Source organism: Triturus cristatus, chromosome 5_1 (assembly GCF_964204655.1).
Source record: "Triturus cristatus chromosome 5_1, aTriCri1.1, whole genome shotgun sequence".
Classification (NCBI taxonomy): Eukaryota; Metazoa; Chordata; class Amphibia; order Caudata; family Salamandridae; genus Triturus; species Triturus cristatus.
In genome coordinates, this window is record NC_140587.1 from 576,376,786 (window position 1) to 576,393,361 (window position 16,576).

The following is a 16,576-nucleotide window of genomic DNA, read 5'->3' on the forward strand; positions in this document are numbered from 1 at the left end:
CGAAGGCCATGGGCGTCTTACAAACTCCCATTCCTTGTGGGTCCTTTTGCTGTTCAGCTTATCGTGGAGGCTCCAAAACCACCTCCCCTGAAGCCTCCACAATAGGTTACTTCAGAGGTGGCTACTGTGGTAACGGCGCCACAGGTTGAGGTAAAGGTGGCTCCCCCAAAGAACCCTCCTCAACCAAGCCATGACTTGCTATACCCCATCCCCCAAAACACATAACACCTGTTGGGGGACGACATCACATGTTCTTCACCACCTGGAAACACGTCACCTTATACCAGTGGGAATTAGACTTCATTCAACATGGTTACTGTAAGGAGCTCTCTTCCATACCACCCAACATGCCACCCCACAGATATGACCTCTCCTAAGAACACCCACACCTGCTTTTGAAAGAGGTTCAAGTGCTCCTTCTCAAAGGGACTATATAGTCTGTGCCACAACACCTATAGAGCTCAGGATTGTGTTCCCTCTCCTTCCACATTCTGAAGAAGGACAGGTCCCTCAGGTCCATTCTGAACCTCAGACCCCTCCACGAGTACATCCTGTGAGAACATTTCCACACGGTCACTGTCCAGGATGTCATTCCCCTGGTACAGCAAGGCAATTTCATGGCAGCACTTGACCTCAAAGACGCCTACTTCCATATCCCCATTCATCCAGTGCATTGGCACTACCTTCAGTTTGTGGTAACTGGCAAACACTACCAGTTCAAAATGCTGCCCTTCAGGGTCACCACTGCACCTCACGTTTAAAAAAAATGCTTTGAAGCAGTAGCTGCACACCTGCGAAGACCGGGCATCCATGTATTCCCATACCTGGACAAATGTGTGTGTATACTTTAATAATGTTTAGACACCGTCTTAAAAACATACATTCCTTAAAAATAAAAACATTTTATATATAATAACACCATATAATACCAATTCATCATACTTCTGCTAAAATCCCTGAACCCCTACTATTTACACTATAAGAAGACACTAATCCAAACATTTTTGAAGAAATTTAGCCAGTGCGCAAGCCGTATCAAAGAGTTAAATTCTTAACAAAAGTGCTAGTGTGTCATTCCAACAGTATATATTATATTTTTTGAAAAGAGATTTTAAAATCAAGCACCGGAGCCTATAAAAATCGCCACAATCAATTAAAACATGAACATTCAAATTATGAAACGGCAGACCGCAGGTGCAGTTATCTAGATCTAGGAGGGGTTCAAATTTCACGGCTCTTTCATAACGGAACTTTAGTAGTAGTAATCGTAACTGGGCATGCAGATAAGTACAGAAATACATTTGTATTTTCCCATGAATCTACCTTGTATTTTGTGAAGGGTTTATTCCTTACATATTTCAGACCTGGACGATTGGCAGGTAAACAGTGCAATGCAATAACAGTGTCCTATACACACCCAAGCCACTGTAAACCTGCTTTATGAGCGGGGCTTTACCATCAACGCTGTAAAGTCCCATCCCCGAACCCTTCAAATCCACCCCTACTATGGGGCCAACCTCCATGCAGAGGTCAGCAAAGCCTGTCCAGTCCGGCAAGAGTCCAGTCCTTTCATGCGTTGCTCCCTCTTTTTCAGCCAGATCAACCAGTCACAGTCCGCATGGTCATGCGCCTCATCGGCATGATGGCCTCCTGCATTGCCATACTTCCCCACGCAAGGTTACACATGAGCCCACTGCAAGAATACTTAACGCGTCAATGGTCTGAGGCAGAGAGTCATTGGGAAGATCTAGTGTTGATCCGCCGCCGTACTCGTCGCTCTCTGCAGTGGTGGAATACCAACAATTCGTTGCAAGGGGCAGCCTTTTCTTGACCCATTACAATGGACGCATCTCTCACTAGGTGGGGGGGCCAATCTACAAAACTTGACTGTCCAAGATCAGTGGGATCCCAGTCACAAGGTATTCCACATTAGCTATCTGGAGCTGTTAGCTGTCCATCTAACGTCTAGGCCTTCCTTCCACACATAGTGGGCAAGGTGGTTCTCATCCAGACGGGCAGCATGACATGTGTTACCTACCTAAGCAGGGAGGCACTTGCATTCCCCAGCTTTCTCAGCTAGCCCTGTCCATTAGGTGCCAGGCTTTCCACCACAGGATCCACCTGCTAGAGGAGTACCTTCTGGGGGTGGACAACCACTTTGCCGACCTGCTCCTAGGATGCAGGAACAAGTCCACGAGTGGGAACTTCACCCGGGAGTCCTTTCCACCACTTCCGGGTGATGGGGGTTTCCAGACGTAGACCTCTTCCTCGTGGCACAAAACACAAAATGCCCATACTTTGCCTCCAGATTCCCTCAGCCACAGTCCATGAGCAATGCACTATGGATGAACAGTTCTGGGGTATTTGCCTATGCTTTTCCGCCTCTCCCCGTCTTACCATTTGTGGTTCGGAAGAATTGGCGAATCACCCTCACCCTCAGCTAGCGGCTCCCACCTAGGCCAGACAACCCTGGTTCAACACTCTCATCGAGCCTAGGGTGGTTCTGCACGAGAAGCTCCCCAAATGCCGGACCTTCTCACACCGTGGAGTAATCAGGCACCCTGACTCCAGGAGTCGCAACCTTGCGATCTGTCTTCTGAAGTCTTAGAGTGTGGGTACCTCAGTCTACCTCCTGAATTGCATGAATATAAATAAAGAAGCACACAGGCCCACTACTCGTGCCTGTTATGCTTACAAATATAAGGGATTTGTCTGCAACTGCTTTTCAAACCATATTGACCCCTTATCAGCCAGCATCCAAAACACTGTTACCTACTACACCTACAAACCTGTGGACTAGCCTTCAACTCCATTTAGCTGACTTGACTGCTGTCGCTGCTTATCTCCAAAATAGGCAGCACATCTGCCTCTTTAGGATTCCAGTCATTAAAGCTTTTATGGAGGGACTCAAGTGAGTCATTCCTCCTCGGCTTCCCCAGCCCCGGAGTGGAATCTCAATGTTGTCCTCACAAGACTCATAAGTCCTCCAGTTAAGCCCTTCTAGTCATGTCCCCTTCAGTTTCTCTCTTGGAAACTAGCTTTTCTCATGGCTATCACCTCATTAAGACGTGTCAGTAATCTCCATGCTTTTATTTTACTATAACCTTTGTTTCAGGTTCATAAAGAAAGGGTTGTCCCTCGCACTAACCTTCAATTTCTTCTTAAGGTGGTTTCTCCTTTCCACCTTAACCAGTTTATATAAATCCCATTTATCTTTCTTAAACTTGACTCAGTTGCAGAAAGATCTCTTCATACCTTAGATGTTAAATAAGCCTTAATGTACTATGTGGACAGGACGAATCCCTCTGGAAAGACTCGGGAGCTTTTTGTTGCTTTTTCTGAACAGCATAAGGGAAGGCTTTATTAAAATCAGGCACAGCTAAGTGGATTTTTAAATGTATTCAACCCTGTTACACAAAAGCTAAAAGGGTTTTGCCTGTTCCTTTAAGGCCTCTACGGCCTTTCTGAGAAACATGTACTCCGTACCCTTTTTCATTCTTTTCAATCTCCAGCAAAACTCACAGACTAGCCACCGCCTATGAGAGGACTGCTTTACAGTCTATGCACAGAATCTATATCTACATCCACAAATGCCTTGAACGGAAAATATTACCCTGTAAGCATCTGTTAGTGGCATATAGTGCTGTAGATTCACATGTGTCCACCCTCCTCTCCAGAGGCCTCTGACACTGTTGCAGTTATCATTCTTTTTTACTTCTCTTGCATGGTCATCTTTCTGTCTCTCTCCTGTATCATTTTGCTCCAGCTCCATCCTCACCCGCCATGCAGTAAACAATCTAACAATACAATGGAGTTGCTGTCTGTGCGCATTACAAGGAAGAGGTGAGTCACATTACCTCATGACTCGAGAAGAATTCTTTGAAGAAAAACAACTTGCACACATCAGGGCCCAACACTAGATGCCAGGCGTATGCATGCCATGTGAGTCTATAGCTCTTCATGTCATAAGCAGATGCTTACAGGTTAAGTAACATTTTCCTTATGACCTGCAGGTCTCTTTGGTATTATGGAGTTACAAGTCTCATGTACTTGTAGCCTTCCAATGTTAATTTCCTCTATTTAACTAGAACACAAATCTCTTGTTCTCCTAGTTCTGTCAGCACCATCCTCATGTCTGGGTTACCCTTTTGAAAACCTGAAGTGGATAGTTTTCTGGCAAGATTTTGTTGGATCCCTCTTTATATGTACATAATTGTGTGGTTGATAACAATGAGTATCCTCATTTCTTTTTCTTTGCAGCTTGAAAGAGATGCTTATGTCCAGGCCCTTGCAAGGTTTACATTGCTCACAGTGAGCTCTGGTATAACTGAAATGAAGCAGAAGAACATTGACACTATCAAGACACTTATTACGGTGGCTCATACTGATGGAAACTACTTGGGACCTTCCTGGCATGAGGTACAAAATTGGCTAGTTCTCTATATTGGTCAAGACTGAAATTCAAGTTGGCTTTTAGTGATATCAGAGTTATCCATGGGGTTGTTGCAAGCTATTATTTTAGGGATTTTAGTCTCAGAATAGATCCCAGTTATCACCTTTGCTATTACATTACTGGCTTATTTAGAATTGCTTGGTCTAACTTAATTTGCAGCTCATTGCACTGATCGTTGGTGACATATCCTTGCCTTTTGTTTGTTAAAGATACATGCATTTTTATTCCTAACTCTATTCTACTAGAATATACAGGCTAGACTTAAGTATTATTTCAATTAAATTCTACGTAGAGATGAGTGAAACCATTAACATAACTAGTGGTAAGCTGAAATCACTTCCTGATCAGATACAAGTAACTCAGTTATTACCTGTAGTTCAGCTTTTGCCCTATGAAGAAATCATTTACATTCAAGCCTTTGACATTTTTTACCCCTAGGTTCTCATTAAAGGTAAAGAATCATATGTAATGCTCTCATCAATTGGAGACAAAAAGGTGGGAAAATTATAGCATTGATACTAGCAAGTATATATAACATTTGTGAAGCTACCATCAAGAAATCAACCGCTAAAATAGATTATTGTAATAACAACTACTGTCATGACAGAATACATCCAGAGGACTCTTTCACACACTCACTGCTTTAATTAATACATCAGTGGTTTTTCTTCTAACAGAACAACTCCCAGTGTTGTAGTAATATTGCTAAATAATTCACTGATGATGCCCATCCTAGAGAAAACTTTTTGGCTACTGGTAAACCTGGTGTTCATCAAATGCACTCTGTTAATTCAGGAAATTCAAAACATTGCCCATAGCTCCCTTAAGACGCCTCCTTCTGCTCCTCCATTGTTTTTCTCTCCAGTCTCTAAAAAAATTGATCTGTAGTGTTTTGTAGAAATCACTGTTACATCTTGACTAATAAATGTTTTCATTAAACCACCATTGGACCTTAACTAAGCCCAGCACTTCCTCTTTCATTTGTGTGCAGATTATGTGCAAATAAAAATATAAAATGTCAGATGAGACAAACACATTTCAATTGGTGATTTTATGTATAACAGAAGTTAGTGTATGGGTGAGCGAGAGTTGTGATCTCCAGCTCAATACCTCCAAAATGGAAGTTACTTGTTTGGCAGAAAAGGTCAAATTGCTAAAGCCTGAGAGGCTAGGTTCATGGAACTGGTCTTTGACCTTCTATCCCACTCACCAAACACATAAAATCAATGTACGTTTCACTTTGATCCACAGGTGGTCCTCAGGTGACCATTGTGAACATACCTTATCCAGTAACAATTTCCTTTAAGTGTGTCTAATTACTGTGGCCCACATGCATTCAGTTGCCAATATATTCTTTGCAAATACAATTTTAGTCCAATTAATTTTTATCAATTTTCAAACATAATATCTTCCAGCATAGAAATTTCTGACGTATAGATTTCACTTTTCCACTGCTCTGCAAATATGTTTTTATTATTAGTTTCTCTTTATTTGTTTTCAGTTACAATACTTGCAGCAATGGTTGAACATTATAGCACTCACACAGCAGTCATACAGCAGAGCCAGGTAGATAACCATATATTCTGCTCATTCTATCCTGCCCAAATGACAGATTCACTTAAGGTAAGTAGTCAAAAAACGGATAAGGAGCAAATCAACATCTTACAATGCCTTTGCCTCTCGGAATTAAGCATTTGCGTAAAAGGTTCCGCCCCCAAGTCACCCTTTTTTGTTCTGATAACTACTTCCAACCATGTGTCTGATTAAACATTTGAAGGGCTTTCAGCTTTGGAGGGGAAACGCATAGATGCTCCAGGTTGGTAAAATATTTCACTGTGTGGTGAATTTGAATGACAAATTACTGTTGTCACTAGTTTCTTTCTCCATTGCCAGCATGTACCAAACTCTTGTCAAGTACAGGGTGATAGGCAGTGTTTATGCTTTTTGTTTTATTTAAGGCCACTAATTGTTTAACTGTACGCAACATGTGGAAGAGCAGTGCTAAATCATATAATGTTAATTTCTGCAAACGTTTTGGTGCACAGGTCAGGATCGTAGAAGCTGGCACTGGGAAATGCAGCCTGTCCCCGATACGGCTGGGAACTTCTTCCCAGACTATCGATATTGCTGTACACGGGCACCATATATGAAGGAACCTTCCTATGTCCTCTCTGCATCGTCAACAGTATTCTGATGTAGCTTAAATTTGATGTAGGAGCACTGGGAACATGTAATATAACATTATCTTTTAGGCTGTTTCCCTGTAAGGAATGCTTTTGAATGTCTGGGAATATCTTCACCAGAGGATCTCCCATTCCGATTCATCTTTTTTCAGGTCTAACCCCACCTTCTTTGATAGGTCCACAGAAGTCAGTTGCTTGTAATGGCTTATTTATGCTGGATATGAGTCTCCTGGATCCCATGTGTGTCTGAATGATTTTCTCAAATTGAGTAAGATATCTGGTAGCTGTTGTTCGATTAGGTGGGTAAAGCACCTATGCCTGAACCAGCAGCATTGGAACATGTCTGTTTCCTGAGTGCTGTTGCTTGTTTTATGTTCTGAGAATGACTTGATTTTCATCTCCGTAAAGTGGTGCTACTCAAAAATTGTGTGAAATCAAGATTGTGATGTTTTTGAGTAATTGCCAATGGGAATGAGATGAGACCCTCCTTCCCAGCTATCTGATTCCCCCCCCCCCTACCTTGATTGCTATTCTAGCTGGAGATGCCAGGCAGGTGTTTTGGGAATGCTGCATCCTTTCCAACCAAGATAGGTTGGAAAGGATGCAACTGTCTACAAAGAGACATTTTTCTGTCTCACTGAAACCTGATGTGTAGATGTGTTGCTGTGTAGTACTGCAGGAGATGGGGGACAGGCCTGTCAACCCCCGCCCCCCAGGATCCATGACCCATCCTCTTGCCCATGCAAATGCCATCAGGCTTCTCTAGTGCCTGTATATTAGATATTTGGATGGCAACAGTGACTAATTGAAACAGGTACAGAACCCGAGATGGTGTGCTCATCTTAAGGACATTTATGCACTCTAGCCAAGAGCTATATAGTGAGTGCCAACAACATATGTTTTCATACATTTTTTTTAAAAGGTTGGGCCGGTTGGTCTTTCATCAGTCTCCTTGCTTCTGGTTAAACTCAACCCTAAGTATCTGATCGAGTTTGAGGACAGACAGCTGTTTTTCATACTTTTCCCTGTGAGACAGTTACATTTAGAGTGGCTTATTTTAGGATATTGACGTTAAAGCCTGATACATTTTCAAACCTACTGAGGTATTCCAGCACTGGTAGTAATGACTTCTTGGGATCTCGTCAAGGACTCTGACATATTGTCTCCAAATAGGCATAGCTTGTGTCCCTATTCCTTGACTGGAAATGGTGTCCCTTTAATCGCTGCTCAGCCTCTAGTTGTTATGGTCTGTGGCACTACCACCTGGGAAAACAAGGAGGAGGAGAGTGTACAGCCCTACCTTGTACCCCTCTGATGGAGAAACATTCTGGACCTTCCAACGTTGATCTCAATTGATGCTGTAGGACACTTGTGGCCTGCCAGAAGCAAATTTGTAGGTCTTTCCTGGCGTTAGCAGCGCGCTTGCGCTACTCTCGCCATGCGAGGGCCTTTTGGAATCAATACGGATTCCAAGCGTGCACGCGGTGGGACAGAAGATGTGCACACGTAGGACTGGATGCCTCACTGGTGGCATGACGCTCTGGGGACTATTTTGTCTCTCCTGGAGTCACTAGCATCCGTAACACTCGGCTCCTTCGCCAACCACAACCTGTCCATTATGGTTCTCATTGGGGCTATGTCGTGACGCTCTTCGTTACTATAGGCACTTAGTCGGTGACGCTAGATGGCTCGTTCTTCTATTGTGAAAGACGTCCGTTTCGGTTATAAATCCATCTCAGGATGCGATAACAAGAAAAGGGAGAAACAGGCAAGCCAAGCCGAGCTGGGAGTTGGGATTACGGGTATCAGGGGCAGCAGGGTCCGCAGCACTTACCACTGCAGCGCAGGAAGAGGTGAGATCTGTGTGCCAGATACTGCGACTCTGAATGATTGTGCGGGGGCTAAGGTTGCCAGGTTGTTTCCGTGCCCCTATTCTCCGGCATCTTCTGACCTCGACATAAGACCACCACCATCTCTACTGTTAGCACCCTGGTTTTTAGGGCCTCACTGCGTCTCTCGGGCACATGGGTAGGCGCCATGTTGACACTAAATAGCCGTGCAAAATGGCGGTGGGAGCTGGCCGCCTCTCGGCATCATACAACTGGATCTCAAGGGAGTGATCCCTGCGGGTAGTGGTCTAATTTACGGAAGCCTGTACCTTACCTAGCCTGCTATAATCAGCGGATTTCCCAGGCGCCTTCATACACTCCGCTGGGGACAGAAACATGTTTAGGCTGATGTTGTAATTTTGTGCACGTCTGTTCCGTGTTGGAACAGATGCTCGCTATGGGTGTTCTAGTATCCATGGGGATGTTGTGGGAGACAGTTGGATGGGCGAACACGGAGGGGAAGCAACGATTTGTTTGTTGGTGGTGCTATGTACAATAAACCACATCTGAAGCATTTCAAGAGGTTTCCAGCTTATTTAACAGCTGACACCACTTCACTGCTTTTATAATCATTTCCTTCTTTCTCTGAAAGTAGACAGTGGAGCAGCTTGTCGCCCAGACACAATTGTCCCCTCTTAAAATTCTTAAGGCTGAGAGGCACACTGGTTTGTGTAGCAGTGCAAGAACTAAGTAATTATTTAAAGCATGGAAAATCTTATTAAAAGGGATGCCACGTTCAACTGCTCCTGCACCAAGTGTTTCACAGATTGTGAAAGCTAGACACCTTATAAACCTTAATCTGGGAGTGTTTGTAGGAAAATTTATACTAGACTATTAGCCAAGACTTCTTATTTGAGAGCGAGGAGCGTACAATGCCCCCGCTCGAATCTTTGCTCTGGAAGGCAAAGATTATTGTTGGTTTGTGTTTCTCATGTTGAAATCGTGATTTTAAAACCCCGTTACTTGTAACACCGTGGTTTCTCCATAGTAGATTCTGACGAATCTGTAGTGCAGAGATCTCATTGTACCAGTGAACAGCAGACCAGGTGCTGAAGGAAATGCGGATACCCACATTTCTCAAGGGATTACATTTAGGCAGATGGTGTCCGGAAGTACACAATTGCGGGCGTGCAACCTTTTAACTCTTTGTTAATGTTAATGTAATTTATAAAAGCGCACAAATACCCAGGGGTGTCTTGGCGCTAGGGACTACAATCAGCATTCTCTACACTTAGTCATGGAAAAGCCAGGTCTTTAATTTTTTTCTGAAGCCCGTTAAGGAGCTCGCTGTCCCAAGTTCCAGTGGAAGGGAATTCTAATGTTTGGATGTACCGTAGTGAAAACTGCGTCCAGAGAAGATCCTGACCCGGCTTCCTTTATATACTTTCCTACTACTTCCGCAGAGACAGGGGAAAATTTAAGCAGAGTACTTTTGTCAAGGTCCGGACCATTCCTTTGGGCCGAAAGACAGGGCCCTAATCCATCATTAAAAACTTTGAAAATGTCCAAAACTTTGGATTTAAATGTTGCAGCAATATCATTACAAAACTTTTGGTTGCCCTTCTTCCTATCTTATTGGGCAATGTAAGTTTATTAATTACCGAAAAAAGTTCCTTTGGGGTGTTATTAGCTGACTCAATCTGTTGAGTGAAGTAGTTTCTTTTTTTGTAGTATAAGTAGTTTTTTGTAATTCATTAAAGCTCTCTTATACGCTTCCTTTTCCGGCTCATAATAGTTTATTCGCCAACGACGTTCCATTCGGCGACAGTTCTGTTTTTCTTTCCAAAATGATTCAGAAAACCAGGGGGCAGAAGGGGTAGTCCTATTTCCGGACAATATTTTTGTTTTGGATACCGAGGTATTAACTGCCTCAGAAATCCAATTAATATATTTGGTAACCGTTAAGTCCACATGGCCCTTAAATTAAGGACATGAAGCTTCCAAATGGGTGCGAAGGATTGTTTTATCCACTTTACTCCATGCTTTACAGGAAGAGACAGGCAGCTTAATAATGCTAGCCTGTCCAGCCATGATGCATGGAAGACTAAACTTAATAAGTGAATGGTCAGACCATGTCAGTGGAAGGATTTCTTTCACTATAAGCCCGTGGGCTGAGGAAAAAACACCATCCAATGTATGACTGGCCTCGTGGGTTGGTAATTGTACTAGTTGGGTTAACCCTACAGCTCCTAGGGTGTCTGAAAGCACCGCCGTCTATCTGTTATCTATATCTTTTAGATGGAAATTAAAGTTTCCAAGGATGGTAAAGTCCTTATTTTAAAAAGTGAGTTTGAGGAGGGTATCAAGATTTGTTAAAAAAGCATTTCTCGTGCCTGGTGGTCGGTACAATAAAATGCCTTTGAAGATCAATTTAGAACTGAGTTCAAAAGTGAATTGGAGAGCCTCATAGAAAGGAGTAGAGACAGGATAATAGGTGACTGAAAAGTGTTCTCTAAAAATAATAGCCACTCCACCGCCTCTTTTTAATGGCCTGTCTACTCTAATTGCTCGAAAACCCGCAGGAGTAGCGGTACTAAAATCAGGATCTGAGGCAGCATCTGCCCAAGTTTCTGTTATAAAAAGGATGTCCAAACCCAAATTTTCGATTGTGTATGCTACTTCATATCTGTGCTTTGCCAGCGATCTAGCATTAGACACATTCTGACTGGCTTTGCATTCATTAAACAGCTATTCACAGGTGACACTTTGCTTGCAGTGCACACCACACACAGCCTTTGTATTTCTCATGCGCTGCTGTCGCCATGCGAGGGCCTTTTGGAATCAATACGGATTCCAAGCGTGCACACGGTGGGACAGAAGATGTGCACGCGTAGGACTGGATGCTTCACTGGCGGCTTGACACTCTGGGGTTTTTTTCTTTTTTGCTCGGCAGCGCAGCTCCTGACGGTGGACTCGGCATAAAACGTACGTTTTTATGCATGAGGACTCAGCTTCAAAGGTAAGCTTTTTATTAAATATTGATTGTGGGATGCTTTTTTCTTTTCTTTATTTGCTGCTACTTTGTTACTACAAACTACAGACTTTCATCCTCTGCCCCCTTACCCCCCCTAACATGTGTGGTGAGATTTGGACTCACTCATCACACTTGTGCAAGTGAGATTGGTTTAAAAACATTGTTCAAAGCTATTTTTTGTTTCAAAATAATGATGGCTGCATTGTAGCCCGCTGCCAAGGGCTGTAACGCCTGTTAAAGACCCTCTACCTGTTAAGCTTCAGACAGGGTCCTATAACGACAAAGAGGTCCTTAATGGCTGCTGTGGCCTGAGGCGTAAGGGCTATATTGTGTTTACTTCTGTGACGACTTTCAACTGGTTCTGGTCCGACCTATCACACAGATTTCAGGGTCTCAAAATGTGCAACTTAGTTTCCGATCGTCTCTCCATGAATTAGTGTGAGCCACTGGTAATAAAATACACCGCCTGCTTTCCAAGCCATTGTGTTTTTTTTTATTTGCTCTTCCGTGTCACTTTAAGCGAGAACTAACTATATGCAAATCAGTATTAGACCTTCTCCTGTGCACATAGTGCAGTCTCTGTCTTCAGTAATTCAAAGCCAATATTATTTTTTTATGGCCAATTAGAATATACCAGTTTTAAGTACACCTGCCGGCCAGGAAACATATGTACTGCTCTGTAAATTCAATAATTATTTTTTGTATCGAAACATAGCAAGCATATGTCAGCAACGTTTAGGTGGCAGTGTGTTTTTCGTTCTTTATATTTTTGTTTCATAGATTTTCAATTAAAAGCAAAAGTATATATCTATTGTACCAGGCAATTCTAGGTATGTTGGGTTTGCCAGTACTTGTTTTCAGTTCTGTTTCTGCTTTTGACAGGCGCAGTGGTGATGCGAGTCAGTTCCTGGCATTTACCACACTTTCTGTGGAGAATAGTGTCTTTGTTAGTCCCGATGCTCCTTCTAGCCACCATGTTGTATTGTGTTGGTGCCTCTTCCTGTGTTCAAAGTCACTGCGTGGAGTCACAAGTGAACAAGTCCAGCTGGAGCTTGCAAACCTTACGGTGGCTGTAAGGTAACATTACTAGGTGTGGCACATCCCAGCACACATCCTGATCTTAAAACTGCTTACAGAGGTTGTTAGAGAACCGCTGATAACACCATGTTTAGTCTCTTAAGCCAGGAACAGAGGGAGGTTCCTCAATGCTCAAAGGCTATTGGTCAGATATCAGTGGAGAGGAAAATTATGGATTTGTGACATATGAGTAGCAAAATCGCTTAAGTGAAGTATTTGACTTTCCTGACTGAGTCATGAGTGGAATGGGGCAAGAATCATTCATGTATGTAATATCAACTCTAAGTTAAGCCTGTGCCTATCAAAGGCCTTGTATTTTGTTTGGGCTTCAGAAGCCTCCTCACACCTTCCTGTGGGAGATATGAGCTCTAAAGCTCTCTCTGCCTAGTGATATCAGCAATGACACGCTATCCTTCTGTGTCAGATTGCTGCTAGAAGTAACAAGCATTAAAAATGCAATAGGTCTCGCCTTTCATTAAGTTAAAGCCATTTGCTTTGCTATACAATACCATTAGCAAAGCAAATGGCTTTAAGTTAATCAAAGGTGAGATCTATTGCATTTTCAATGCTAGTTTATGTTGAGTCCATGCCATATTTTACCTAAAACTGTCTCAAGGAACTCCCAGTTCACCCGATCAACAGCCCTCTCCGTATCCTAGGACACCAGATTAGCAGTGGAGACCGCTTTTGTACCTTCTCCAACAGGTAAGCGAGCTGCCCTTTTTGTGTTTTATGAATTCATCTTGGTTGGGTCTATCAAGCCTGTCAAGCCTAATTGTTGATATGTTTATGAAAAAAACATTGTGTTGGTAATAGCACAATAGCTCTATAGAAAGCTATTTACCTGGGGCTCTTCTGGCTTGGCTATAAGTGACACATTGAGAGGATCGGTAACTATGCCTTCGTAAACGTATTAAAGAAGTCGGCTAACAAAGGTGAAAAAAAGGGGAAACAAAGAAGATATAGATAGGCGAGTATATGGAGAGGACGTTGGAGTAAAAGGAAAAGTCCCTCTCTTCTGGATGGTGATATCTCCAGATGTCCGTCAACCCCAGATTCTTCAGTTTAGTCTTCAGTTTCTGCACATGGCTGCTTGTGCTAGAGTCAGGTCTCTAATCTATTGTTATTCAGGTACCACACTGGGTTTCAGAGACCCCCAACCACCCAGTGTCCCTCCACATCTGCATACAGATTCATGTAAACATCTGTCTATGGAGTGTGTGTTGAACCATAATGTAACACCCCTTTTTGTCCTTGGTCCCCTCTCCATCCATGTGGCATTTAAAAAGGTTCACCACCCCAGCTGTCTTTGTCTCTTCGGAGGCCTACTACCTATTCGGGTATAGTTTATGCTTCATTCATAACTGGTCCCTCTGTAGTATGTGGATTTTCTGCAAGGGGAAACAGCTTTTACCATGCATTAATTACTATGAATGTCTTTTCCATACAGTTAAGTATTTTAACCTTTACCACCCAGGTACTTTTTTTTTTAATCAAATTTTATTTTATTAGAGAAAAAAGTGGTTTAGGTGTGGGTAGAGGTAAAGGGAGGTAAGGATGATTATAAGTGTTAGGGATGGGGACAGGTAAAGAGAGGTAAGGGTGATTTTAGGGGCTACAGAGGTGTAGAGACAAAGGAAGTTGAGGGTGTTTTAATGTTTCAGGGATGAGTAGAGGTAAAGGGAGGTAAGGGTGATTTAACGGTTCAAAGGTATGTACAGGTAGAGAGGTAAGAGTAATTATAGGATTCAGCAGTGGTTAGCGGTAAGGGTGACTGTAGGGTTTAGAGGTGGATGAAAGTAAAAAAGAGAGGTAAGGAATAATGAAAATGGCAGGTTTGGGGTGGGTGGTTACCCCAACAAATTGAAAAATTTATATAGGGTTTGGGGTTCCCCTCCAATTAAAAAAGTGCTTATGTATATTTACAAATATGAGTTTATAGACAAACATACACGTGTGTGTGTATATATATATATATATATTTAAAAAAATATATATATACATATATATATTCACTTAAAAAACCATAGGTTTCACACAGGTTATAGTTAGGTGGACATTTCACTCGTAAAAAAACAATGAAATTCCCCCGTTATAGTTAGTTCAGATAACTATAACTCGCGCGCCCGCAATCCACTGCTCATGACGTCACATATTACATCACTCATGACATGGTCAGTGGCATCACTCATGACATTACTGATGACATCATCCTTGTGATAGAGTGGCGGTCGCGCGAGTTATAGTTATCTGAAATAACTATAACGGGGAAGTTTCATTGGTTTTTTACGAGTGAAATGTCCACCTAACTATAACCTGTGTGAAACCTATGGTTTTTTAAGTGAATTTGCAAGGTTTTTTAAATGCTAATTCCTAACTATAACGTGTGTGAAACCTATGGTTTTTTCAGTGAATTTGTACGGTTTTTTAAATGCTAAGTTATGTATTTATTAATATATATATATATATTTTTAAGGTATTTCACCGTGCGCGCACCGTGCGTGCGCGTTGGGCACTTCACGCACCGTGCGCGCGCGTTGGGCGCACGGTGCGCTGCGCGCACCGTGCGCGCACCACGCGATTTTTATAAAAAAATATAAAATGTTTATTTCACCCTTGGGGGTCCTTCTGTGGCCCCCTGACAAAGGCTAGGGGGTCAGGAACTCTCTTCCCTGCCCCCTTTTCACGTTTTCCACCTTTTTTCCCCTTTTCCTTTTCAGTGCGAGAGACAAGATGGCGGCCGACACTTCCTGATTTCGACCGATTCGAATGTTGACTGACATCTAACAACCAATCAGAATTTCGCTCGTGCGCACACGGTGCGCGCGTATAGATATTTATATGCTTTTAAATGCTATTTTCTCAGGAAATACTGAACAGATTGACACCAGACCTGCAAAAGGCACTTCCCTGACCTGAGGACTACCTCTCTGCCAAATTTCAAGTAATTCTGTTCAGCCGTTCGGGCTGTACCTTCGACTAAAGGTCCTATGGAAAAATGCATGGGGAAAACGCGTTTTGGGATCCCCCTTTTTTCTTGGCCTCCGCTTGACGAATCACCCCGAGACTTTCAGGGTAGGAGCTGAGCAGAGCGCCCCATTAGTTTTGAAAATTTCACGAAGATTCGTCAACCGGCGCCAAAGTTATTCAAAATAGAATTTTGAGATTTCCTATGGAAACACGGTCCTAACTATAACTATCTACTGGCGACCGCCAGTAGATAATATATATATATATATATATAAAAATATATACATATATGTGTACATAAATGTGTGAGAAAGCTCGACGCTGTAAGGCCAGGCTGTTTAAACGTCAATGTATGTTATTACATGTGTGGTGAAGACATATGTTGTAACATAATACAACCCCAGCAAGATAAATACATTATGTCATGCCTTCTGATATAACTTGAGAATCACTGCCTCTTATTTGAGGAGTTCAGCCCTTTTTCATTTGAAGACAAGAGTGTCATGTTGGTTTAAGTTCACCTGCCTTGGCAAATACTGCTGTTTGGTACCTGAGGTCGACCAGGCCACGCCATCATGTCTGCATCGACTCTCTGACCTATCCCCAGCACTGGTATCTGCTGATAAGAAATGGCACATTATGAGCCGTCCATCAAGAAGTCATGCTTTGGGGCCCTCTACTTTGCTCTCACCCACCTGCAATTGGCCCCCAGACCTATTTGTGGGACTAGTCTGTGACCCCTCTTTATTATCATTGGCGGTTAGGACTCTGCTCCTCTGTCACTGGGTCTAAAGTCTGTCTCATTGCTCTGCAGCTATCATTTGGATGATCACATCTTCTTCAGACGCTGCTGCATGTCATCTTTTACCTCTGCCCAGACTGTCCTAGTGGGTTTCCCTGTTCTCTCTTTTCGCTGGGTAGTTTGTCGAATTGGTCTGAGCTCTTTCTTACAGGGAATGTCTGCCCCATTGTCTGCCATTCATCATCATTCTCCATGCCTAAGATGTTTTTGGCTCTGCAAGATATTAGA

General features: G+C 42.8%; 1 protein-coding gene across 1 annotated transcript in view; it reads left to right on the forward strand.

Annotated features, from left to right (window-relative positions):
- Positions 1-16,576, forward strand: part of ARFGEF1 (ARF guanine nucleotide exchange factor 1) — a 1,069,199-nt gene that overhangs the window by 741,636 nt on the left and 310,987 nt on the right. The window contains exon 21 of the mRNA XM_085605493.1: positions 4,261-4,419. Within this exon, the coding sequence (XP_085461619.1) occupies positions 4,261-4,419 (159 nt within the window). The remainder of the gene's footprint in view (positions 1-4,260; positions 4,420-16,576) is intronic.